Raw genomic sequence first — 27,344 nt, 5'->3', positions numbered from 1 at the left:
CCCCTGATACTGCATAATCTAGATCTTGATTCCTTGATATCTGGCCTGCCTTCCGCAAGAATCCTGTTAGGTCATTTTAGCAAGAATCTCCCCCTACCCTTGATGTCTCCTCTTGGTAACTGTCCATCCACCTACCCACCCACCCCCACAACCTGTTCTACTTGGAGTTGAGCCTAATTTCTCTCGCCTATGGCAACAGTACTGATACCTATCACAATAATCTTAACTATTTTTACAAGTGTCAGAATAATTTTTTCTTTAACACAACCTGAAGGCACCAGAGAACCTGTGATGAAGGGTCTGGGCTCTCCCAAACAAGAAGACACAGAAATAACCACTGGTGGGTCTTACAAAGCGGACATTTTCTGAATGCCTGCTATATGCCAGGCACTGTGCTCGGCACTGGATGTGCATTCGCTCTTGTGACCATCACAATAACCCTACAAGGTGGAGAGTTATATTAACCCTATTACAGGCCAGGAGACTGCAACTTAGTAAGGTTTAGCAGTCTGTCCAAGTCCATACCAGCTAAGAAGGTGCAGAGCTGGGAGCTGGTCCTGGGCTGTGTGACTCATACCCACATCTGGGGAGTACTGTGAGGAATCTAACACTCCATATTCTCCCACGTTCTCTGCAATATCAACAAATAACAGCAAATGAAACAAGTCAATTCCTACTGAGAGGAACTTGGTTGACATGCAGCAAACGGGTTAAGGGAGGAGCTTTTTCAGCCACAAAAATAGGACCTTATAAAAAATCCAAGAGAAATAAGGTGAAATTGGATCTGTCGAGGGGGTATTTTTTTTAACTCAAGTGAAACCATTAGGGAGTAGGCAGTTTTGTTTTTGCTTGTTTAATAAGTAGACACAGGTGAGAAAGCTGAGGCAGGGACTCAAGGGAACTCAAAGGTGGGGGAGGTTTCCTATTTTGAATGGGGGAGAAAAGCCAAAAATGGAAAACACTGTCATTAAATAGGGGAGTTGGGCCAGACACGCACAGGTGGAGGCAGAGGGAAATCCCCAATGATACCCAAGTTATTTAAGGAAATGCAGAAACTGGCATTGATGGAGACTTGGTTCTGTGCAGGGAGCAAGAAAAGAAAGAAGCCTCAATCAAGATACACTTACAAAGCAACTAGACAAGCACTGTGAAGGAGGCAAAGACCCATGAAACAGACACACCCTCTCCCTCTCTCCTATATATGATCATTGCAAATAAAAAGGTCAGCGGATATGGTCTATAAATAAAGACTGTGAGCTCTGCCTTCATGGATGGTTAGGAATTTCACAAATAAGATGAAAAGAGAGGCTATTCCAAGCAAGAATGCATAAGAACAAACGCCTAAGAAATAGGCCTACAGGAAGAGTTTTCAGGATATAGGGTTAAGGGCAGTAATTTTAGGAGGCAAAGCTAATTCTGAAAATGAGAAAAATTACAGGCAGATAGGAAACATGGGGGATAATTAGCACTGATTGAGCATTTTCTCTCTACTAGATGCCGTTTTGACCCCTTCATTTCATTTCATTCTAACAGCCCTGTGAGATAAGTAATTATATCTCCATTTCAAATATGATCAAACTGAGACGCAGAAAAGTTAAACAACTTGGGGAAAAAGCCCCACAGCTAGCCAGGGAATCCACACTCAGCTCTGTCTGACTCTCCCTCCTACCCCCACCAACCCCATTCCCTTAGGTGGTGCCAACTGCATGCGTGCCGGGAACAGCAAGCGGCCTACTAGACGACAGCTACTTCCTTGTGTCCACTCCTTCCAGCGTTTCAGGGGGTATGTTTACTGGAAACCACTGATTCATTTTCAAGTGATGTAAACATCTCTGAATTTAGGGCACAGAAGAGTGAAGGGCTGATAATTCTCGACATTATTAAACACTATTAGTGCTCACTTAAACGAAGTGACTGAACAAACCCTTTATAATCGTGCCTTCAAATATGACTGCTGTTGGGAAGGAATACAAAATGATACAACCACTTTGAAAAACAGTTTGGCAGTTTCTTAGAGTTAAACATATAGTCACAATATGATCTAGCAATCCCAAAACTGATATCATCTCGGTATTTACCCAAGAGAAATAAAAATTTGCCCTCACACAAAAACATAAACGCAAAGGTTTATAGCAGCTTTATTCATCATCATTCCGCACTGGAAACAACCCACAAGTCGTTCACTGGGTGAATGGATAAACAGACCTTGTTATATCCATCTAGTAGACTACCTCTAAGCACTAAAAAGAAATACACTATTGATACATGCAACAACAAAATAAATCTCCAAGAGTTCTTAAGTAAAAGACACAGGTTCAAAAAGATCCTTAATATGTGATTCCATTTTTATGACAGTCTGGAAAAGGCAAAATTATAGAGAGGAAGAAGAAGTGGTTGCCAGGAGTTAAGAGAGGGGAGAAGGTTTGACTACAGAGGGGTGGTACAGAGGGGTGGCATGAGGGCTTCTGGGGGGGTAGGGAGTGGTAAACAAAACTGTTTTGTGTCGTGAGTATGGCAGTGTGTGGTAGGCAGAGTGATGGCCTCAAAAGATGTTCACACGCTAATTCCTGGAAATCTGTGAATATGTGAATGTTACAGGGTAAAAGGGACTTTGCAGATATAATTAAGGTTGCTAATCAGCTGACCTTAAAATAGGGAGATTAGGGACACCTGGGTGGCTCAGTTGGTTAAGTGTCTAACTTCAGCTCAGGTCATGATCTCACGGTCTGTGAGTTCGAGCCCTGCGTCGGGCTCTGTGCTGACAGCTCAGAGCCTGGAGCCTGCTTCAGATTCTGTGTCTCCTTCTTCTCTCTGTCCCTCCCCCACTCAGCACTCTATCTCTGTCTCTTAATAACGAATAAATGTTAAAAAAATTAAAAAATTAAAAAATAAATTAAAATAAAATAAAATAGGGAGATTATCCCAGATTATCTGGGTGGGCTCACTACAATCAGATGGACCCCTCAAGTGGGAGAGGGATGAAGAAGGGTCAGTGAGAAAGACATGCCATGGAAGTTGCAGGAGAGGATGAGAACCACGAGACGGATTAACTTATTGCTGCTTTTTAAGATAGAGAAGAGGAGCCCGTGACTAGAGCCTGAGAGTGGCCTCTAGAAGCTGAGAAGAGCCAGGACTGACAGCCCTTACTCCTACCAACCATAAGGATTCTGCCACCAATCTGAATGAGCAAATAAATGGAAAAGAACTGGAAAAGAACATGGCCCTGCCAATAGTTTGGTCTTGACCTTATGAGACCCTAAACAGAGAAACCAGCTGATCTGATGGACTCCTGACCTATGGAAACTTTGTGATAATGAACTTGCATAGTTTTATACCCTTAAACTTGTGATCATTTGTTACAGCAGCAAAAGAAAACTAATACGGCATTGCTACACAACTCTATATTGTCAAAGTCCCTCCCATAGAACTACTGTGTATAAGTTAAACATGAAACAATTTTAGGGGCACCTGGGTGGCTCAGTTGGTTAAGCATCAACTTTGGATCAGGTCATGATCTTGCAGTTTGTGAGTTGGAGCCCTGCGTCAGGCTCTGTGCTAACAGCTCAGAGCCTGAAGCCTGCTTGGGATTCTGCTCCCTCTCTCTCTCTCTGTACCCCCTTCCCCTGCCCCCCCCCCCACTCACACTCTGTCTCTCTCTCTCAAAAATAAATAAACATTTAAAAAAGTTAAAATGAAAAAATCTTAATGTTCATGTTTTTAAAGACCATTACTATGGACAAAAAAAAAAAATTCTAGCCATATTTCTTTACTTTTTGAGTCCTTAACGTCCACAATGATAACTCCAACTTGGAATTTGGTCTCTGTCCTGGTCCTTCCTTTCTCGCCCATCTACTGTCCAGAACTAATCTGAGATCCTGCAGGCTGAGGCCACTTTCCATACCACTGACCAGCTCAGTGGTCACGGCTGATGTTTTGCCTTGGCTCTCGGAGAGGTCAGAACTTAATGCTTTCCTAGGACTTTGAATAAGAGGAAAGTCCCAAGTGAGCAAACTGAAGTGTCAACATCCATTTCAAAGAACTTACTGGGAACTCTCCAAAACAGAGTTTCCATCAATACAGATACATCAAAACCAATAGTCAGAGCCATAAGTAGTGGCTGACTCACCAGGATTTTCAGCAGCTAATGGAGGAGTACTTCGAGAAATGCTATAAATCCAATATTTTTCTCTGAAGAATTAATTTATGTGGAGTCCCTTTTCTAATCACTAGGTCATCGCCACCCTCTACTTCCATCTCACTGCCAGTGTCAACAGCTTTCCTACTATTTAACAAAGCTGAGAGTAGTACTTTCCCAATTTTCTTAAGGCATTTAAGTATAGTATATGCTGTCTTACCAGGTCTGCTCAAAGGAATAGCACTTCTCTTTGAAACTGTTTTTTTACTGAGAACAAACTGAGGGTTGATGGGGGGTGGGAGGGAGAGGAGGGTGGGTGATGGGTATTGAGGAGGGCACCTTTTGGGATAAGCACTGGGTGTTGTATGGAAACCAATTTGACAATAAATTTCATATATTAAAAAAAAAAAAAAAGAAACTGTTTTTTTAACTACTCCCTAGGCCAATTAAGGGCCCACAAAACAAGTTAAATATACCAAAGTAAAGATTTCTAGATTCAACAAAGAGATCAATAAATACTTAAGTGCTTTCTATGGGCAAGGCCCTGGGAAATACAAAGAAGCAAAACATAGATGGTCTTTATCTCTGCCCATAGCTTACAATGTCATTACGTATATGATAAAACTAATAATAATCCAAGACAAAGAAGTCACAATATCTTGTGCAAAATAATGCTTCAGGGGTTCAAAGTGGGGAGGACTGTGGCTGGGCTGCTCAGAAAAAGAAAGCTTTACACAGGAGCTGAAAAAAATGCAAGGATGGTGGAGATACTTCCTCTAAGGCAGGACGTTTTCTTAAAAAGAAAAATCTAGAAACTATACCTGCAAAATCTCCCTTTTAGCATACATCTCCATAAAAATTGAACAGAACATTTTTAAAGGTATTTTACCTATTTAAGGTATTTTACCTAATGTTACCTATATATTTAAGGTGCTACCTTATTTTTTTAAGGTATTTTATCTATTCACCTAAGGTATTTCTCACTCTGCCCTAAAGCGTTTCTCTTCTGTTGCTCCAAATTTCCTCCACCTCTTCTTGAATCCACACCACGCTGGCTCTTCTCTCTTCACCTGCTCCTGCCTTATTTTATTTTTTTAAAGTTTATTTATTTATTTTGAGACAAAGAGAGCATGTAAGTAGGGGAGGAGCAGAGAGACGGGGAGAGAGAGAGAGAATCCCAAGCAGGCTCCACACTGTCAGCACAGAGCCCGACATGGGGCTCAATCTTATGAACTGCGAGATCAAGACCTGAACCGAAATCAAGAGTCCAAGGCTTAACCGACTGAGCTACCCAGGAGTCCCATTTTATTGTAATTTTATGTCAGCTCCACATCCAGCATGGAGCCCAACACAGGGCCTGAACTCATGACCTTTAGATCAAGAACTGAGCTGAGATCAAGAGTTGGACACTTAACCGACTGAGCCACACAGGGACCCCGAACAGAACTTTAAAGAAAAAAAAAAATTGACCTTAGTTTCAAAAACAAAAGAATTTCTGGGATTCTGAATTTAGACTAACAGCTGACTCCACAGAAATTCATTCTTTACATGGCTCTGCTGGGAGTGAAGATGACTGACATTGCTGGACGGTTCTGGCCTTCTTTGGTCATCCTCACAATCTACACCTCTACAAGCAAGAAAGAGATGCCCACCCAAGGCAGTCTCCACCTGCAACTGAACCATATGGGCTGGTTGCAACTGAATTGGCTCGGGAGCCGTTCTGCTCAGTGTACAAAACGGGTTACAGGCTGCTAGAAAGGTCATTTCCATTAGTTACACATTATTAATCAGGAATAGGAAGGGTCCTCGCACATGCCAATCCTAGTCCCCCTTCAATGTCTAGCAGTCTTCTGTTCTGGATGCACTCTCACCAAAAGTGCAAAAGAATGTTCATAGCAGCTATGTCCATATTAACCCCAAAGTGGAAACTATCCAAATATCTACAGACAGTTAATGGATGAATAAGCCGTGGTGTATTCATACAACGGGACACGACAGAACAATGAGCAGGAGAAAACTGCTGCTACACACCACCCCATGGAGGAATCTGACAAGCATAATGTTGACTGCAAGAAGCCACACACAAAAGCAAACATACTCTATGGTTTTGCGTATATAAAGTTTATTAACAACAACAACAACAACAACAACAACAACGAGCAAAGCTAATCTATGGCAGAAGTCAGAATAGTGGTTACCCTGAGGCAGAGGGAGTTAATAACCGGGAACGACACTAATGGGACCTCTGGGGTCCTGAAAATGTGTTTCTTAGTCTGAGAAATGGTTACAGGGGAGTGATTACTTTATAAAAGCTCGCTAAGCTGTACCCTTCTGATAACACTTTACTATATGAATGCTTTTTTCTATTAAAAAAAGAACCAAACTTATCCTGAAGAAAATTCAAAACCGCTGTATTAAAAAGTATTATAGTAAGATAATCAAAAATTTCCCTTTACAGTTGAAGAGTTACATGTGTATTCACACCCACAACTGTTAGTTTAAATTACTCATAGAGTGACTTTGTTTTAATGTATTTAGTTAATCACATGTATACTTAGATGTGAAATAAACATGGTTCTTAGGATCTCCACCTTGCACACAGATCACTCTTACAAGACTGAGAAAGAGAAGGAGGAGCCGGAGAGGTAGAGGAAGAACAAAAATAACAACTTCTTCAGGCTTTTCTTTAAAACCTCTGGAAAAAAAAACAGGGTCACCAGAACATGTTCTAGTGCTGCATAATTATTTGTTAAAAAATTGTTACAAGGTAAGGGGCAGGGACGAGATGTCCCCAGTAACTCCGACTCTATCTAAACTACAGCCTGGCTCAGGAAATAGCAAATCTGACTGTAGGCTGATCCCAGCTGAGAGATGTAACCCAAACAAGCTACTATCTGCCCCATGTACTGGCAGCAGATATGTCACTATCACCTATCCTGCCATTAAGTATAGAATTCCCCTCTTCATCAATAATTGTAGCATAAGTCTTCTCTTCAATTTAACACTAAGCAAAGAGAAAAGCCCCCTTTCCTGCCCTGATAGGTCAGCTCCTAGAATAAACGCATGCCATTTGGAGGTCATGCTTTCCTGATGACTGTAAAAATGGGAAGGGGAGAAGAGGTCCTCAAAGGGAGCTGCCTTCCTAAGGGAGGGACAAGATGAAGCCCCTGGGCAAAGGCCAGAGCATTGCCTCAGTTACCCTTTCAGGGAGAGCACCCGCCTACCGCCTTACCGCCTACCAATCCGGCTAGCACCTGCTAGTCCCTCGGGCCCTTCTCAGGGACTGCGGCACAACCTTGGTGAAGATGCTGGGGGCCACTTGGCCGGCAAACGTCAGCCTCTGGTGCTTGAGAAAGGCTTGGCGGACGCTGGCAGGGACCCTCCAGAAACTGTCACCTGTCAATCACTTGACCTAAATACACCAGCCACTGGGGGGAATCGGAGGGAGGGGGTTAGCCGGAGCATGCTCAGTAATCTGGATGACATCACTTAATCAATGCCGGGGACGGGAAGGCTGCATCAGCAGCCTCGAGCGGGCTGCCAGGAATATGTCAGCGGGGACCGGGAGGCTCCCATTAACTCGGTCCCTCCCCACGCGGCTCGCATACAAAGAGGGCACCGTCAGCTACACACGCTGGGGACAACGGGGGGTGAAAGGGCGGGGGAAAGGCTGGTTTATTTCATTTGACATACCGCTTTAAGAACTAAAACCCAATGGTATTCCCTGCCCCCACCAGCAGTCCCGGCTGCAGAAAGGGAGCCAAGTGGGGGGAAGGGAAGGGAGGAGGAAAGGAAAGGTAGGACGGGAGATCAAGCGAAGGGGGGGGGGGGGAGGGGGGACCCAGCCACACAAAGTAACTTCTACTCTTGGCAGACAGGGGCTATATGGGTGTGCTCTGGGCCCCCTAGTCCCACAGATGTGGGCACACAGCCTACTCTCCACCCAGCGCGAAGCACATCTGAGGGTCTGCGGACACCAGGTGGGGGGTCGCCTCATTGGGGAGGGGTCAGTGCCGGGGACCACGTCCAGGGTAGCTTGGGTTGAGAGGAAGCAGAAGACACACCAGGCCTCCCGGGAACACCAAGGCCACCAGTGTTCCCCACACCCCCAGCCTTCTGCACGCAGAGCAAGGTGAAACGCCGCGGGGAGCCGCGTCTACACCGCGTGGGAGCTCCGAACCAAGGCTAGGATTTTTCCAGTACCTTTTTTTCTTTTGCTTTTGCTAAGGTCGTGAGAAGAACAGGTAGTGTTCGATAAATCGAACTGATGCCTGGAACCATATATGGAGTGCAGAGATCATACTTTAAGGGGAGCCTGGGCACCCCGCTTGAGGGTAACCGAAACACCCTACCCACGCGGCGTGGCCAGGGCGGGGAACAATAGGCCCACGAGGGCCCCCACCCCGCGAACAATGGCGGCGCCGAACCCTTCCTCGCCCCCCACCTCCACTCTCCACACCTGGGCCCGCCCGCTGCCCCCAGTGGCCCCTCCACCAGCCCGGGAGCGAACTGTAGGGCGTAGGGGAGGGGGTTTCTCTTCAAGTCCACGCGAGAGGGCAGCCCTGCGGGGATGTCCGAAGGGGTGGCCGAACACCTCTGCCGTCTAGGGCGTTCGGGCGCCCAGCTGCGGCGCGAAGCAGCCGGGGAACCCACACGTCCCGGACACTTACCCCAATCACCACGGTCTCATCGCCTTTAAATTTTGGGATGAATTTGTCCCCTCGGAGAATCTCCGCTTCGTTGAGGGGCCGGAACCGGCACATCACTTTGATGCTGCATTCGGCTGGATCCGCCATCTCGGCTGGCGGCAGGGAGGGGGTGCGGGGATGGGTGGGGGGCCGGGGCTCAGTAAGACGAGGGAGGAGGCCGCGAACCGCACCGCCTGCAGCGAGGCCGCCTCCTGCAGCCTCCAACGAAGCTTCTCAGCAGGTCATCGCGAACTCGGCGGGCTGGGCGCCTCTGGCCGTTCCGAAACCGGGTAGGTTTCTATCAGCCAGCCTCCCGCCCCGCCGGCTGCAGACCCGCCTTCCCTGGCCTTGCCCTGGCCCGGCGCTGCTCCCCGGGCCCACCTGCCCGCGACCACGCGGCCGGCGGACGAGGCGATGCGCAGGGAGCGAGCCTCGCCCGGCTCAGACCTCCCGGGCTCCTGCGCGCCCAGCCATCCTGCATCAGCACCAGCGCGCTCGGCCGCCTCCCCGGCCCGCCCCTTGGCCCCGCCCACCCCCGGCTCGCCCCGGGACGGTGACGTCACTGCGGAGATCCGCCCCGCCCTCGCCCCGGCTCCGAGAGCGGGGCATCCTGGGACTTGTAGTCGCTCCTCCTCTTGGTGGAAGGACAAAGATACTTACTTGCAGTTGGGTTGGCTTTGGGGGACAGCGGTGGTACCCCAGGTGCCACTTCCAAAAGCCTGTAGGTCTGGTCTGGCTGCCCAGGTCAAGAACAGGGTAGAGGTCGTATCCAGTATTACCAGTTAAGATCTCTAGATAAACCAGGTCTATATCATCTCTTTACATCTGTTCATGATCTCCAAGGAGAATCCCTTATGACAATGTCCAACCGAAACGTTATGGAGCATTTTCTCTGTGCTGAACGGTTTTGTAAGAGTTGTTGGGAAATCAAGGGGGAAATGAGATTTGCCTGAATATTTAAAGCCGTTTTTCCCCAAAATGCCTGCACATACCAGTTCACAACATATTTTGGGTCAGGGGCTGCTTTCATATCTGATGAAAGTTGGGGACACTTTCCATAACAAAAACAAAAACAAAAAAAAACTTGCACACACCCACAGATTTTTCACGCTATGTCATTGGATTTGGGAACAACCAAAACCTGCCTGTGACTCCCAGGTGAAGAATCTCTCTTAATTACTACTAATTGTAGTGTAGTTTCCAGAACCTCTGCCTAATGCCTACTTAGAACCCGTAGCATGAACAGAATATATACAGGATCAAGTTCTGAAGTCCCTTGCAAAATACGCTCAGAACCCCATGATCAGATTTCTGCCGACTTATTAGCCTTATCTCTTACCACTTCTCATCTTGATGTTTACACACTGACAAATACCAAACTATTTGTGGCTTCCTCCATTCACCTCTTGCTGTGCTTGCTTCTGATACTTTAAGTCATTTGCTAAGAGTCATCCATTCATGCCTATTACTAAGTAAGTGTATTAAGGCTCTTACAGTAAAAAGTAAGAGAAACCCAAATGAAGTCACCATGGCAATAGGAGAATTTATCAGAAGAATCCAGATTATCTTGCTTATTTAGAAAAAAATGATTAAACAATGGAGCCAGGAAATAGGCAGGCTACCAAGACTCTAACTCTCTGTGGTCCCTGATTCCTCTTTGTATTGCCTTCATTCTTTCTCACTCCAGATCATCCCCCCAATGTCTGGAGACCCAGCTGCCAAGAGTCTCTGGGTTTCATTCTTCAATTTCTACCATTAGATAAGGATAGATGTTTGTTCAGAGTTTTGGTTTGAAAAAAACTAGGGAAAGTCTATGATTGGCTTGAGCTTAGGTATCTACCCCTAGACCACTCAATCAGAGTCAGGAACTTTGTAAGATCTTTGAGGAATATCATGATGGGAAGGTTCCCAAAACAAGAGGGATGTCATTCCCAGAAAAAGAACATGGTGCTGGGCTGGCAAAACAATTAGATGTCCACTCCCCCTTTCCAGTGCTACCTTTTCCTCTTTGACTCAACTCAATCCTCCCTCCTTAGAAAGCCTTCCCTGACTTCCTAAACACCCACAAAGGGCAGGTGGTCCTTCTTGTTATCCTCACAACCTACTATTCACATCTCTATCACTACACTCTCATGGGCAATTATAGCTGCCTCATCTTTATGTCTCTAGCATCTAGTGCATAGTAGGCAGCATGCTGAATAAGAAATCCAACCTAGAAGGAAGTTCTACCTGAGTAAAAATCCCAGCCCTGCCACTTACTAGATGTGGGAGGTACCCATGGCAAGGTATTCGATTCCCTTAAGACTCAATTTTAACTCTATCATTGGAATAGCGAATCATCTTATAAAGTTTTTGAGCGAATTTTAAGAAATAAAGCTTTTAAAGAGCCTAGTATGGTGCCTGACACATAGTATAAACCCTTGAATGTTTGTTGTTGTTGTTTGCTGAGCAAATGGTGGTAAGACAGATGTATTACTTAGTTAAATTAAGGAATACATCTGTTGCTTAAATGCAAGTTCACCTGGGAATACAGTTTTTCCACCTAGCTGAGAAGACAGACCTACAAAAATAAATTTTTATAAGCCATTATGAGCAGTACCAATTTGATTTCCTGTCCTCATGTTGTAGGATTTTTTTTTTTTTACCACAATACCCGGGATTCGTTGTCTTGCCACTTCAAAGAATGAAGAGGTGGACACAAAATGAGCAGCAGACAAAAGTTTATTAAAATATAAGATTAGAAAGAAAGAATAGTAGGAGAGCTCTCTTCACAGAGAGGGGACATTGGAAAGTGAATGCCTGCTGACAATAAGCAAGGGTCCTTGTTTTATAAGGTTCTGGTCACCCCACCCCTTCCCTTCCCCCTTGTACCTTCTCAGGTTTTATCCTTATTGGCTGGATAACTCTAGGTGCTGGGTTGTCCATTCCTGATTGACAAGTTTCCATTGTATGAGGGGTGGCCAGTTCCTTGTGGGTCATAGGTTTTATGGTCTACTTATTTTTAGTCAGGCCTTTTGTCAAATTCCTGAAGGAAACCTGAGGGGGAGCTGCCTGAGGGGATTTGCTATGGTCAGACATTCCCAGCATTGTTCCAAAATATGTCTTTCCCATCCCAGGGACCATCAGTTCCTAATCTCCCTATTTTATCCTATTTTTTTCCTATCATACTCAGATGCAGTGAAAGTAGGTTTAAAAAGGCCAAAGTGCCACATTCTCATCTGTTTTCACATTAGTATTCTCAGGCTCTGGCTCAGACATCCATCATCTTTAGTGGTCAACTTCACAATATACTGGAGAGGTCAGTCCAATCCCGGGTTTCCCTGAGCCCACTAGAAGATTACCAGAATCTCACACACACTGAGAACGTCTGAGAAGGTCAGCACATGGATAATCTGGGGTGGAGAGACCTGTGTGTCCACGGGTTCACTCTTCATGCATCCATTCATCTATCTATTCATGAACTATTAACTAAGTGAATCACATTTGTTGTCACTATAAATATAAATTTAGGTTTATTAAATGAGCTCTTTTCGAGAGGATTAATAAAGACCTCCCCCCACCCCTGCCCACCGCAACTTGAGGGGAAGTCACAAAATAAGTCATAATCCACAGGAAACTTAGAAACAAGTCAGAGTACCCTGGGTGGACCGCTCAGTGGTGGCTAAGAAGGTTTAATCAAGGAGATGGGGGTGGGGAAAAGGAGATGGACTAGGTAAGATCAAAAAATCCTTGGGACGCCTGGGTGGCTCAGTTGGTAAGGCATCCGACTTCAGCTCAGGTCATGATCTTGCTGTTTGTGAGTTCAGCTCCTGCATCGGGCTCTGTGCTGACAGCTCAGAACCTGGAGCCTGCTTCAGATTCTGTATCACCCTCTCTCTCTGCCCCTCCCATGCTCACTCTCTGTCTCTCAATAATAAATAAATGTTAAAAAATTTTTTTAAAAAGGATTAACAAGCCCTAGGAAAAGTTTATAATTGGCCTGGGTTTAAAAAAATTAAAGAGACACCCAAGCACAGAAAACAAAGGAGAAAATAGATAAAATGAACAACATCAAAACAATAAACTTTTATGCATCAAAGGATAGTGAGTAAAAAGGCAATTCATAGAATTGAAGAAAATATTTGCAAATCATATACTGATTAAGGATATCCAGAATATACAAAGAACTCCTACAAATCAACAATAAAAGAAAATCTGATTTTAAAATGGTCAAAGGACTTGAATAGAAATTTCTCCAAAGAGACACAAATGGCCAATTAGCCCATGAAAAGATGTTCAACCTCACTCATCATTACAGAAATGCAAATCAACACCACAATGAGCTACCCCTTCACATCCATTAGAAAGGCTATTATAAAACAACAAAAACAAAAACAGAAAATCAGTGTCGAAGAGGTGTGAGGTTGAACCCCTTGTGCACTGCTGGTGGGAACATAAAATGGTGCAAATATTATGAAACACAGTCTGACGGCTCCTCAAAAAATTAATAATAGACTAACATACAACCCAGCAACTCCACCTCTGCATATATCCTCCAAAGAATTGAAATCAGGGACTCATATTCCTATACCCATGCTCATGGCAGCATTATTTTCAATAGCTAAAATGTGGAAGCAACCCAAGCATACACCTGTGGATGAATGGGCAAACAAAATGTGGCATATCCATACAATAGGGTATTATTTAGCCTTAAAAATAAATTCCAGCATATGCTACAACATGTATGAATCTTAAGGACATTATGTTAAGTGAAAGAAGCCAGTCACAAGAAGGCAAATACTATACCATGCCAGTTATATGAGGTACTTAGAGTATTCAGATTCACAGAGAAAGTGGAAAGGCAGCTGCCAGGGACTTGAGGGAGGGGAGAATGGGGAGTTATTATTGAATGAGTATGGGGTTTTAGTTTGGGAATGTAAAAAAATGTTCTGGAGATTGATGGTGGTGATGATTGCATAATGATGTGAATGTATTTAATACCACTGACTGTATACTTTAAAATGGTTAAGACTGTGGGACGCCTGGGTGGCTCAGTCAGTTAAGCATCCAACATTGGCTCAGGTCATGATCTCATAGTTCTTGAGTTCAAGCCCTACGTCTGGGCTCTGTGCGGACAGCTCAGAGCCCGGAACCTGTTTCAGATTCTGTGTCTCCCTCTCTCTCTGTCCCTCCTCTGTTCATACTCTGTCTCTCAAAAATAAATAAACATTAAAAATTATTAAGACTGCAAATTTTATGCTATGAAATATAAAATAAATTCTGTTATTGTGGTATATTTTGCCATAATTTTTAAAAGATAGAAGCCCTTGTGCACTGTTGATAGGAATGTAAATTGGTTCAGCTACTATGGAAAAGAGTATGGCAGTTCTTCAAAAAAATTAAAAATAGAAATACCATATGATCCAGCAATCCCACTTCTGGGTATTTACCCAAAGGAAATTACATCACGGTTTTAAAAAGATATATGTACTCCTATGTTCATTGCAGCATTATTTATAATAGACAATAAATGGAAACAACCCAATTTGTCCATCAACAGGTGAATGGATAAAGAAGATATATATGTATGTGTACACACACACACACACACACACACACACACACACACACACACACAACTGAGGGAATATTAGTCAGTCATAAAAAAGAAAATATTGCCATTTGCAACATGAATGGACTTTGATGGCATTATGCTAAGTGAAATAAGTCAGATAGAGAGTGATAGGTACTGTATGATCTCACTTATATGTGGAATCTAAACAAACAAACAAACAAAATGAACTCAGACACGGCAAACAGTTTGGTGGTTGCTGGAGGGTGGGGGTGGGGAAATTGGAGGAAAGGGGGGTCACAAGGTACAAATTTTCAGTTATAAGATAAATAAGTCCTAGGGATGTAATGTACACCATGGTCTGATGGTTAACAAGACTCTATTGCATATTTGAAAGTTGCTGAGAGTAAAGCTCTCGTCACAAGAAAAAAATCTGTCACTATGTATGGGGACAGACATTAACTAAACTTATGGTAGTGATCATTTCACAATATATACATATATCAAATCATTCTGTGTACATCTGAAATACAATGTTATGTGTCAATGGTATCTCAATTTGTAAAAATATGTAACCTTGAGGGGCATCTGGGTGGCTCACTTGGTTAAACATCCGACTCTTGATTTTGGCTCAGGTCATGATTTCATGGTTCATGAGCCCCACATCAGACTCTGCACTGACAGCTTGGAGCCTGCTTGAGATTCTCTCTCTCTCTCTCTCTCTCTCTCTCTATCTCTCTCTCTCTGCTCCTCCCCCACCCCATGCCCCTGTGTTCTCTCTCTCTCTCAAAATAAATAAACATTTATAAAAACATTAAAAATACATAACACTGAAAAAAACAAGGAATTGAATTTTAAAAACCTTTCTGAACAGCTCTAGCCCACAGGGTTCTCTGCTTTGGCACCTGGGCACTTCCTGCCTTGTAATGACATTCCTACTGTTGCCTGGTACTGTTCTCTAGTTCTTTCCTTTTCACACTTCTTTCTGCTAAATGTCTTGTGTGTATGTCTGGCTCCTGTATCTATGCTGTGGGGATCATGTATTATTTACATGCTCGACAGATACTTTCTCAATGATCAATCAATCCATGTCCTTCATGATCATGATAATGGCAAGGACAAATGAATGAATACATAAACCTGAAAATAAATTGCATTGTAGCTGGAGCCTTGGGCTTGGGACCTACATTTTTCATTCCTGTTCTGCTGCTAAAGAGTTCTGTGACTATTGAAAATGTATTCATCTTCTCTGAATGATTTTTTTTGTCCCATCTGTTGAAATGGCACTAAAAATATTATCTATTCTAGATAAGTGAGAATTGAAAGGGAGATCTGTGAGAAAATGGTTCGGAAATAAAGTCTGGGAGAGAGTGTGAAGAGATTGGAGGAATCACCCTTCCCAAGAAAACATGAGAAAAAGAAAGAAAAGGCATATATTAATATAAAGTTAATTATTTCAGGACTCGGCATAATGCCAGGCACAGAGTAGCAACTCAATAAATGTCTTTCATGCATTCATACATTATTCATTCACTCATTCAAAAATATGAATTTTCCATCACAGAGATGAATCTCTAAGGACCCTAGTGGACAAATCTGTTGCCTAAAGGAATGATCAAGTCCTGGTGCTCTGATTTTGGCTCCTACTTAAATTAACAGGTGTGGTATGCTTTTCCAGGACAGCACCCACTGCACTCCTCTCTTTCCTGACCCAGCAAGGCCTTCTTGAAGCAGGGTCCTTGGAAGGCAGTTAGCACAGGGTAAGAGCCTCAAACAGACCCTAAGTTCCCCCGTCAAAATTTCATCCAAAGTTTCCACCAGCAACACCTGCATGGCCCTAAAATGTCCCTGCTGAGATGAAACAGACAATGGAGAACTATCTGGATCATTCAGGCAACAATGAACAGGCTCACTTTGACTTGCTTGAGCCTGGTAGAAATCAAGGCCAAAGCACTGAATTCCCCCCATACCCGCATTCTCTCCTGAGTTATCAGAATAATTTTCTGAGTACATTGCTTCTCTCTATTTAGCTCACTCCTAGAGTCCCAATACCAGTCTCTACTGCCAGTAAGAAGTGTAAATTGAAGCAATTATCTGGATTGTTCAAGGAAAAAAAGCTTCAGAAATTCTTCTGCCTGAGTGATCTAGGTAATTGCTTCAATTTTCACATCAGCTCCCTGTCTTCAGCAGTCACTGGAATAGCCATTTAACTCAAACCCTGGGGTCTTTAGGTCCCTGTATGGGTTTAATCATTTCTGATTGCCCAGGCCTGGCTTCATTCCTATAAGCACAAAAAATATCTGGCCCTAGTGAAGATTAAAAACCAAACGAACAGATGAAAATATTTTTTAAAGAAACTGAAAAATCCCTTTAAAACTTGTAAAAATCACCTCTGGCCAAAGACTAGAAAATCTGGATGTCTTTTAAGATTTGGCACCTCAGTTCAAGATGTCCAGGTAATTCAGCTCAGTAGGGAAGAAGCAAAGATTGTCATCTCCTTTTAACATGACATTAGCCGATCTGAGGGAGAAAGCCAGTTCTCTGTCTAACTGACACATCAACTGAGATTCATTTTACTAGATTAGACTTTTAGTATTAATCCATGCAGAAAAAAAATTCAGGGCTCTGGACAAATAAGATGCAGAGCCACTTACCTTAAGGAGGGAGAGGAGATGAGAAAGAAAAGCCAAACTCTGTGCCTCCAGGGTGGGAGTGGGGGGCACCACGACTGAGCGCTGGCCATCACTGGGTGGGATGCGGGCAGCAGGCACCAGGCCCTGGTTAAGGAGCCAAGCCACAGGAGGTGAGGGGCATGAACCCCCTGCCCTTCTCGGAACCACCTTAGCACAATCCCAGTGTGACCTAGGAATCAGTAACTTCCTCGTCTTCCAGCAACTGTGTCTAAGTCCATTCAAGCATCTTCTGGAGACAGAATTCCACATTGATAGTTCCCCTGAAACACCGACTCCCGGGAAAACATTAAGAAGTAATGTAAACTTTATTTAAAGTGCCCCAGGAATCACGGATGAGGGATTTCTATTGCACACCCCACAGTGAACTACTTAAAAATCACGAGAGACTTCCTATCTCCAAAGTCCCAATCCCACTGTGCACCACAAAAGGTCTCTTTTCCTCCCCCATGGCTCTTCTCTCCTGGTGCTGACTTCCCTTGCCCTGTTTGTCCCCAATGCAGAGCTAATCCATGGTGTCCCAGCTCTGTCCCAGGCTTGTAACTCCAAACTCATCTCTATGCGCAGCTAACTACAGGGGACTCCTCTAACCAGAAGCTCCATCCTCCTCAGACACTGTGGGAAAGAAGAATAAGTATAAACACGTTCTATTGCCCACAATGAAGAAACACAGCAGCACCCTCAGCAATCAATTTCTAGGAAATACATTAACAACAACTGAAATTTTCAAGGTTGATGTAGTTCCTTATAGAGGTTCTCCTTTACTTATTTTTTTTTTAAGTTTATTTATTTTGAGAGAGAGCACGCACAGAGGAGGGGCAGAGAGAGAAGGAGATATAATGTTTGAGAAGAAGGACAGAAAGAATCCCAGCAGGCTCTGCACGGTCAGCACAGAGCCCCACTTGGGGCTTGAACTCACGAGTGGCAAGATCATGATGTGAGCCACTATCGAGAGTCAGATGCTTAACCTACTGAGCCACCCAGGTGCCCCTCTCCTTTACTTTTTGAAGCAGTAAATGAGATGGGGTGTTTTTCAACAAAAGTCAAAGAAAAGCACCCAAAGACAAGAAGCCTTTTTTCAACAACTGTATTAGTTATCTATTGCTGTGTAGCAAATTACCCCAACACCTAGTAGCTTAAAACAATACTTTGTTATTTCACAGTGAATCAGGAACCTGGGCATCACTTACCTGAGCTCTGTGGCCCCTGTTCTCTAATGTAACCAGGGCTGTAACCATCTTAAGTCTCAAAAGGGGAAGGATCCACTTCCAAGCTTGCTCTTGTGGTTTTTGGTAGGATTCCATTCCTCACTGATCATTGGCCAGTGGCTAACCTCAGCTCCTTGTCACATAAGCCCCCCAAGAGCAACAGACATCAACAAAGCAAGTGAGAGAGAGAGGAAAAAAAGGTAGATATCATAGTTTTTTACAGCTTAATCTTATCCATCCATTTTTGTCACATCCCATTGATTAGATGCAAATCACTGGTCCAGCACACTTTCAAAAGAAGGTTATTTCACTAATGAATAGCAGCAGGCATGGATCTTAGAAGATCCATCTTAGAAGGCTTAAAACCAATAGATGAATTAACTGTCACTTACTGATCACTTATACCTAAATAGGGGAGACAGTAGAATCAAGCAATACAACTTTGGAAGCAGACCCTTCTCTCAAAGAGCTTAAGTCCAGTTGGGAGGTAAGATATATAGTGACTAAAAAAGAAATAACAACCATTACAAACAGACAAACAAACAAACAAACAAAAAAACCCAAAAAACTAAAAACCTAAGGTGGCTATCATCAAAGGAAAAAAGAATATATTGGACTCCATAAAAATACAAAATCCTATATGTCAAAAGTCATACATAATAATAAAATAAAACAATCCACTAAAGAAGGTTTTTGCGACATATATGACAGAGTTGATATCTTTAATAAAGATATCTTATAAATCGATATGACAGTTGTAATGCACAATAGAAAAACTAGCCCAGAGCATAAAAACTCATATACAAAAGAATTACAAATTATCCTTAAATTCATAAAAAACTATTCTGCCTCATTAGTAACCAAAGGAATGTCTGTTACATTGGCAAAGTTATAAAGAATAATAATCCCTAATGTTGTAATATATACAGGGAAGGCAACCTTCTCTTACCCTACTGGCAGGAAGGTAGATGTGTATAATTTTTCTGGGAGGGCAACATGAATCAAACCCTGAAAAGTGTACAGGTACAGACTTACTGCTGAAAGTAATAGAGATATCAGACATGTAAGCACTTGCACTTTCAAGGAAACAGGAAATGCAAAGTTGAATGAAGATTATCTGAGGACTAAAATTGGAAAGTGGTTTATGCCAAATTACTGAGAGCCTTGGACAACAGATCATGGTGTCTGGGTGGTATTCAACAGGTAGCAGGAAGTCACTGGAACTTTTTATAGGGGTGATGTAAAGAAAGAAGAGTTCTATGCCCAGTTAGAAACATCAATGAGAGGGGCACCTGGGTGGCTCAGTCAGTTAAGTGTTTGACTCTTGGTATCAGCTCAGGTCATGATCTCACGGCTTGTGGGATCAAGCCCTGCATCAAGTCTCACATCACACTGATAGCACAGAGCCTGCTTGGGATTCTCTCTCTCCCTCTCTCTCTCTGCTCCTCCCCCCCTTGCTTGTTCTGTCTCTCATAAAATAAATAAATAAAGTTAAAAAAAAAGTAGACATCAATGAATACAAATCCAGGGGCAGAATTGGATAGACTCATCATGAGATCTCTGATCCTCCCCCTTTAGCTTCACTGTCCAGCAGAGCCAAACAGATAGCCCTTCTTATTGAACGGAGACTTGAATAAATAGCTCCAGCCTTTTGGTCTCCTTTGATCTCTGACGTTTGAGGCCTATCAGCATGAGCCAGAGGGAGGGAAATATCACATCCCACCAGGCATGGAACTGGACACACCACAAATGGCAGCAATGGAAGTGCATAATCCAGAGTATGTTACGTAGGATTTCTTGGGTTGCAAGCAACAGAAATCTACCTGAGCTCTCTTAGGCCAAAGCAGAAAGGAAGTTAATTATAATTATTGAAGAAATAATGCTGGACTGCAACTGGGCTCAGAAACTGGAATCAAAGACTCAAATATTGTAATGTTTCTCTGTCTTGTCTTTGCTTCTTCTGGGCACATGCCTTTGTCCTTCTCCCTTTGTGTATGGGGTTCCTATATCACAGAATAGTCAGCTCTGCCAGCTCAAAAGTTTGTATATCCAACAAGTTGGACAATTATGAAAGCTCTGTCTCTCTCAGCCCCAATTTCGGTCTTTGGGGAAGGACTTCCATGGGCTCAGCTCAGGTAAATTTCCTCTGTTGGACAAATCAACGCTACCCAAGCGTAATGTCAGGTTCAACAATCATGGTTTTTCTTTAATTTTTAATGTTTATTTATTGTTGAGAGAGAGAGGAGAGAGAGAGAGAGACAGAGCATGAGCAGGGGAGGGGCAGAGTGAGAGAGGGACACAGAATCCAAAGCAGGCTCCAGGCTCTGAGCTGTCAGCACAGAGCCCAATGCGGAGCTTGAACTCACAAGCTGAGCCAAATTCAGACGCTTAACCAACTGAGCCACCCATGTGCCCCTCATCAATCATGTTCATCAGAAGTAATCCCTTAACCAAGTTGGCTGGGGTTGGGGAGAGGGTGGGAAGGTTCTACAGAAGCACTGGAAAAACACCAGGGTATTGGTATCAATGGAACTTGGAGAGTAACTTGGAGGCCATGAGAAAGACATCATCTTTCCCCTACAGAATTCTTCCCCAAATGGTTGTTGATACAGCAATATTCAATACTGTATGCCTTCCATAATATCGCTCATTTCAGATTCAATACTACCAGCCAAACACCCCCGCTTTCTGTTCTTCTCTGCCAACTTCTCTCCCTCTCTCTCTCTCTCTCTCTCTCTCTCTCTCTCTCTCTCTCACAAACACATACAGAGACAGACAGAGAGATGGAGAGATTACCTAATGTCAGTAAAATCCAGATCTAATGCAGCCCTGATATGGCTGCCAGTCAGCCTGCCACCATCAGCCTCTCCTTTGGGAAGCCAACTGACTCACTTGGTCTAGCTACCCTGTGGGTGACATCAAGGTGGCTTTATTTTTCCCTTAAATGGCCCATTTCCTTTTGAGAGGAGATAAATTGAATTATAGAGAATTAACTGGATAAGACACTTTAAACTGACCCAGAAAAGATATGAATTTGATATAGTGCTTAAAACACCCAACCCTGAAAACGTCCAGGCTCTGCTAGTATAAACACATAGTTGTGAGCAGAGTAACAGCCTGAATCCATTTGGCAAATGATTCCCCAGCCCCATTTGAAAGACTTCTTACTCCTACAATACACATGTTGGCAATATTCAGATTTTTAATTCTGATTAATGAAAATAAAAATGAAATGAGGTTCTGCTGTTTTTTTGTCCACTTTTACTGGCAATCATCTGGCCACCTCAGCAAAATACTAGCATCAAAACTTAAATCCTAGGGCCCATTTTACTCTATTTAATCCATATTATAAACCCTCAGTTATATATGCATATATTTATGTTTTTTAATGTTTATTTCTGAGACAGAGAGAGACAGAGCATGAGTGGGGGAGGGGCAGAGAGAGAGGGAGACACAAAATCCGAAGCAGCTCCAGGCTCTGAGCTGTCAGCACAGAGCCCGACGTGGGGCTCCAACTCACAAACCATGAGATCATGACCTGAGCCAAAGTGGGATGCTCAACCGACAGAGCCACCCAGGCGCCCCTGTATATATTTATGTTTTTACACATATACGTATATATACTATATATATGTGCTGAAGATCTTTGTTCTAGTGTTTGAAAAATTTATTCATTTGCTTATTCATTTCATAGCTATGCACAGACACTCATTCACTTCACAAGTATTTATAAAATACTCACTAAATGCCAGATGCTGTTCTAGGAATCTGGAGATGCAACAGTGACAAGATAGACATAATCTAAGCCCTCATTGTCCTACATTCTATTGGAAGAGGTAGACAATCAGTAAATAAGTATGTGCCAGCATATGTCACAAAGTAATATAATCAGTGAAGACAAGTAAAGATGGGGGAAAGGCTAGCGATGAATGGTGGTCTCTATTCTAGTTCAGGTGATCAGGAATCAAAAGAAATTTGTAGATGTGCTTCAGTCCTTAAACTCTAACACAAGAAGAAATGTAGGGGAAAATACACAAACACATACACAAAAACACATTACAGAGAAAGAACAAAGGGAAGGATTTAGGAACAGAGGGAGGATACTAGTCAGCTATTACTGAGTAACAAACCACTCCAAAATGCAGTGGCATAAAACATGGACCATTTGTTATTTCTCACCCGTCTAGGGGGCCCGGGGCAGTTCTGCTAAACTTGACCAGGCGCTGCTGACCTCACCTGGGCTCTTTCGCATTTCAGGGGATCAGCTGGTTGTCAGTTGGCTCTAAGATGATCTTGGCTCTTCCCCCAAATGTCTCGCACATCACTCCAGGAGGCTGGCCCAGGCATGTTCTACAACAAGGTAGAGGTGTGAGAGTGAGCAAGCCCAATTGTGTAAGAGATTAAGTGCAATTGCACATGTACTTTTTCAAGCCTCCACTTGCCTCACATTTGCGAACAATGGTCACATCAAACTGCATGGCTGAGACCAGAGACACAGTGAGAGGTGACTGCAAAGTTATAGGGCCAACGGTGTAAATAAGGACTGAATTGTGCCCCCTCAACTTCATATGTTGAAGTCCTAACCTCCAATGTGACCGTATCTGGAGATAAAGGGTCTTTAGGAGGGTAATTAAGGTTAAACAAGGTCATAAGAGTGGGGTCCTAATCTGATGGGACTGTGGCCTTATAAGAGGAAGAGAGAGGGGGCGCCTGGGTGGCGCAGTCGGTTGAGCGTCCGACTTCAGCCAGGTCACGATCTCGCGGTCCGTGAGTTCGAGCCCCGCGTCAGGCTCTGGGCTGATGGCTCAGAGCCTGGAGCCTGTTTCTGATTCTGTGTTTCCCTCTCTCTCTGCCCCTCCCCCATTCATGCTCTGTCTCTGTCCCAAAAATAAATAAACGTTGAAAAAAAATTAAAAAAAAAAAAAAGAGGAAGAGAGAGATCCCTTTCTCTTTTTCCACCGTGTGAGGACACAGTGAGAAGGGGTGATCTGAAGCCAGGAAGAAAGCTCTCACCATAACCTGCCCTGGTCAGCACCTTGATCTTGTACTTCCCAGCCTCCAGAACTGTGAGAAAATCAGTTTCTATTGTTTAGCCACCAGTCTATGGTATTTTGTTAGGGCCACCTGAGCTAAGACAGACGTGGACACATAAAGGCCATTTACTACCACAAGAAGGGAGAAGGGAGGAAGGGAGGCAGGGAGCCAGAGGGGTTTGCTTATTTTTTTTAAAAGTGTATAGTTGAAAAGATTAATACAGGGGCGCCTGGGTGGCTCAGTCGGTTAAGCCGCCGACTTCGGCTCAGGTCACGATCTCGCGGTCCGTGAGTTCGAGCCCCACGTCGGGCTCTGGGCTGATGGCTCGGAGCCTGGAGCCTGTTTCTGATTCTGTGTCTCCCTCTCTCTCTGCCCCTCCCCCGTTCATGCTCTGTCTCTCTCTGTCCCAAAAATAAATAAACGTTGAAAAAAAATTAAAAAAAAAAAAGAAAAGATTAATACATTTCACTCTCCTTCATCAGAAAGTTGGTCGTGTGCTCTGTGACCATCTGCAACCTCCCTCGGTAAGCAGAAGGCAGTGAGAAGGTGAGGATTGGGACCAGGGAGAAAGGGACCAGGATTGGCTCACTTCATTCCAAAAACACTTAGAAATGGTTTGGGGATTTTCTGTGCTTGGGACAAAACAGATTGTCGTGTGAAAGATTTTCATTCTACCCGGAAGGCTCTTATCACAGCCCTACTCTCTTCCTATCTTCAAAATGTCACGTGAGCCTCAGGCATCGATTTAAAAAACAAAAGATGTCTTCCTATTAGAGTGTAAGGACACCTATAGGCATCTCTGCTTTAAAATATAAATATAACATTGGCTTTAACTAGCAAACCCACCTTAATATACTTTGGATTGAGTCACTGCAGGATCCTAACCAGCAGAGAATATGTATTCATTTGATGTGATTGATCATGAGTCTCTGTCCTACATGCTCTAAAGACTCCTCTAACTTAAAACTAAAATGTATATTCCTGCTAGCACAGGAGTTACCAAGATAAGTGAGATAAGCAAGTCATGGTTCCTGTGTTCCCAGTGGAGGAACAAAGGTATGGAAAATACCTGCATGAATGTTGGGCTTGCCTTCATACATTCAGAGGAGTGGACCTGTGGCATTCACAGAGGAAAGTCCTGTTCTCGTGGAAGAGACATAGGCTGTCCCCCAGGGGGAGGGTTGGACAGACGTGCCACTGTTACCACCCTGGAAGAGGGAGGCAGGTCTCAGGCAGGTGGGAGAAGGTTCCAGATTCTCACAAACCCTCTCTATTTGGAAGCCTGGACATCAAGGGGTCCAGTGGTAGCGGGACCTGAGAGTGTGGAGCCACCTCACTGCAAACTCCTGTGTATAACCCAAAGATGCCCCTTTCTCTGTTCTCAGGCATTAGGAGTGGGAGAAGAAAGTTTAAGGAGTATTGCTTCTCTTCCACCAGGAGGGCCAGCTAACCAAGGAATGAAGGTGCATGCCTCAGTGACTCAGGGATGGTCCTCTTCTGCCTTCCTCATCTCTGGACATGGCAGAGTGGCCTCCATAAATGCCGACTCTGTAGAGATCCCGCCATTCCTGCCAGCCTGCTGGGACCACCTGGCTCCAGGGAGCCTCCTCTTTGAGGACAAGGCTGCCTGCACTCACCAGTCTGACCACCTCCAGGCAGAGGAAGATTTTCTCTGATAGAAAAGCTTTGTAGAGCGAAGAGAAGTGTGTAAGGTGGATAAGGTAGCTGTGTCTTAGGTTGGGTTCCCTAGAAGCAGAGCCTGAGGTGGGCATTTCCATGGAAGTGGTTCCTTGAAGAGCGAGGGAAGCAGGGAGTGAGGCATAAAGTAGCAGTTCCACAGGAGAGGGGCTTCAGCCTGATCCCACCAGGAGATTCAGGCATGCAAACTGTACCACCTTGAGTCACAGGGGAAGTGTTTTATATCCCTGTATCATTCACTGGCCATGTGCTGTGCCGTCCCAGCGTAGGAGGAGGGCAACTCTCTAGAGAAGAGAGTGGCTGGGCGCTGTTACAGCCAACACTCCCAGACACTGGGGAGGGGAGCACAGCTGGTAGAGAGGTTCTGGGAGGGGCACAATGGTGCCCACCCTGTGGGAACATACTCAGCAAAGAGAAGGACCCACATATGTAAAGAGCATGTTGTGTTTGGAGATCAGTTCTGCCCGTGTATAAACTATGACAGTATAAGTGAGCACCATATGACATCATGCAGGTGAAAGCACAGTCCACCTGTAAGATACCGGTGAAATTTCCCATATCCATATTTCTTACAGGCTTGATATGAAGACCAGATGGGGGCACAACAGACAAAACATTACTGTATAAACTGGAAAAGCTCTATACAAGTGTTAACTATTTAAGATACATTTTTGACAGTCACGAATACATTTAATAAGTATTATGGATTTTGTCCTGTATGCCAGGCACTATACTAGACACTAGGGATACAGCAGGAACAAATATAGCCTTGGTTCGTACCCTCATGGAGCTTATGATTTAGTGAGCGAAGCAAACATCACAGTCATACAAATACCTATTATTGAATTGCAACTGACAAGTACTTTGGAAAGAAAAGTGCAGGACACATGGTGGTATTGGTTGGAGGACTCGGCGATTAGGGGAGGGCTCACTGAGCATGTGCCATTTAAACTAAGATGGTGGAAGAATAGGGAATAGAATGTATGAAAAACATGAGGGGTAACGATGCTGGTGGTTTTGGGGGGCGGGAAAGAAGCTTGAGGGTCTGGAGACAAGCAATGGGTCAGATAGTTCAAGTACCGATACTTGAACCATCAAGATTTGATTTTCAAAAATTAGATCAATAGATCTATCCATAGATGAATGGATAGATCCTTAGATGTATAGATAGATGATAGATTAGATAGGTGATGGAAGGTAGATAGATAATAGATACATAGATAGATAGATATAGAATAGACTCCCTCTCCCTCTATTATCTATCTAGCTATCTAGCTATCTATCTACCTGCTAATGCTGTCATACACTGAGACTTGTGATTCATTTCCTTCCTCTCCCTCCCTTCCTTTTACAAGACTAGACATATGTTTTCAATAGATAGTAACAGCTGTTACAAATTGTCACCATCAGGTAAAGTGCTAGATTTCAGGTAAGATGTATTTCTTTTACTGCTCACCCACATCACTAAATTCAGTAAATTCATTGTCCTAAAAGGTCTTCCCTATATATCCCTGCCTTTTATGTCCCTAACGATCATCCTCGACTAAGCCATTATGACATCACACCGAAATCACTGCAGGAGCTTCTTCACTGCTCACTCTGCCCCTATACACACTGCTCTCATATTTATTATTCCAACAGCCACTCTAAAATGCAATTCCACTGCTGTTATTCCATAAAGTATTGGCAATGTGGTAAGGCAACAAACAGAAATGAGAGGCACAGCTGTAGAAAAAATGGAAGCAAAATTATACATAATTGCAGGAAAGATGATTATTCATCCCTCCCTCCCAATATAAGGGTTAGCTAAAAGGTTAATAGACCTAATATAAGAGTTTTATAAAGTGGCCAGATGAAAAACAGATACATAAAATCACCCATTTTTCTACCATCAGAAATATTTCATTTCATAAGGGAGATGAAATGCCCCCGACAAGAGCTCAGGGTTTCCTGTAGAGATGGAGAGAAATGGACAGTTTCCTTCAGCAGACCGGAAGGAGAGGAGGGCCCAGGCTCTGGAACTAGATGGCATGGGTTTTGATCATAACTCCACTGCTTCACAGCTGAGTGCTGAGTGACTCTGGGCAGGCTCTCTAACCTTTCTGGGCCTCAATTTCCTCATTTTTAAAAGAGGGGTGATAATCATGCTACTTCAAAGGTGACCACGAAGATTAATGAGATAATGCACAGTAAGGATTAGAGCACTGTCTGCCATAGAGTAAGCCCCATAAAATGTTGCCATTACTATAAAAAAAACTTTTTTTAAAAGTTTATTTATTTTGAGGGGGGTGGTGACAAGCAGTGGAGGGGCAGAGAGAAGGACAGACAGAATCCCAAGCA

The 27,344-nt window shown here is 43.8% G+C and overlaps 1 protein-coding gene across 1 annotated transcript in view; it reads right to left on the bottom strand.

The window, feature by feature from the left end:
* The window catches only part of KIF5C (kinesin family member 5C), a 162,661-nt gene extending 153,306 nt beyond the window's left edge, over nucleotides 1–9,355 (bottom strand). Inside the window, exon 1 of the mRNA XM_027055825.2 lies at nucleotides 8,806–9,355. Coding sequence (XP_026911626.2) covers nucleotides 8,806–8,931 — 126 coding nt within the window. The 5' untranslated portion in view covers nucleotides 8,932–9,355. The remainder of the gene's footprint in view (nucleotides 1–8,805) is intronic.
* Nucleotides 9,356–27,344: the final 17,989 nt, after the last annotated feature.

Source organism: Acinonyx jubatus, chromosome C1 (assembly GCF_027475565.1).
Source record: "Acinonyx jubatus isolate Ajub_Pintada_27869175 chromosome C1, VMU_Ajub_asm_v1.0, whole genome shotgun sequence".
Classification (NCBI taxonomy): domain Eukaryota; kingdom Metazoa; phylum Chordata; class Mammalia; order Carnivora; family Felidae; genus Acinonyx; species Acinonyx jubatus.
This window is presented reverse-complemented; position numbering and strand designations above follow the sequence as displayed.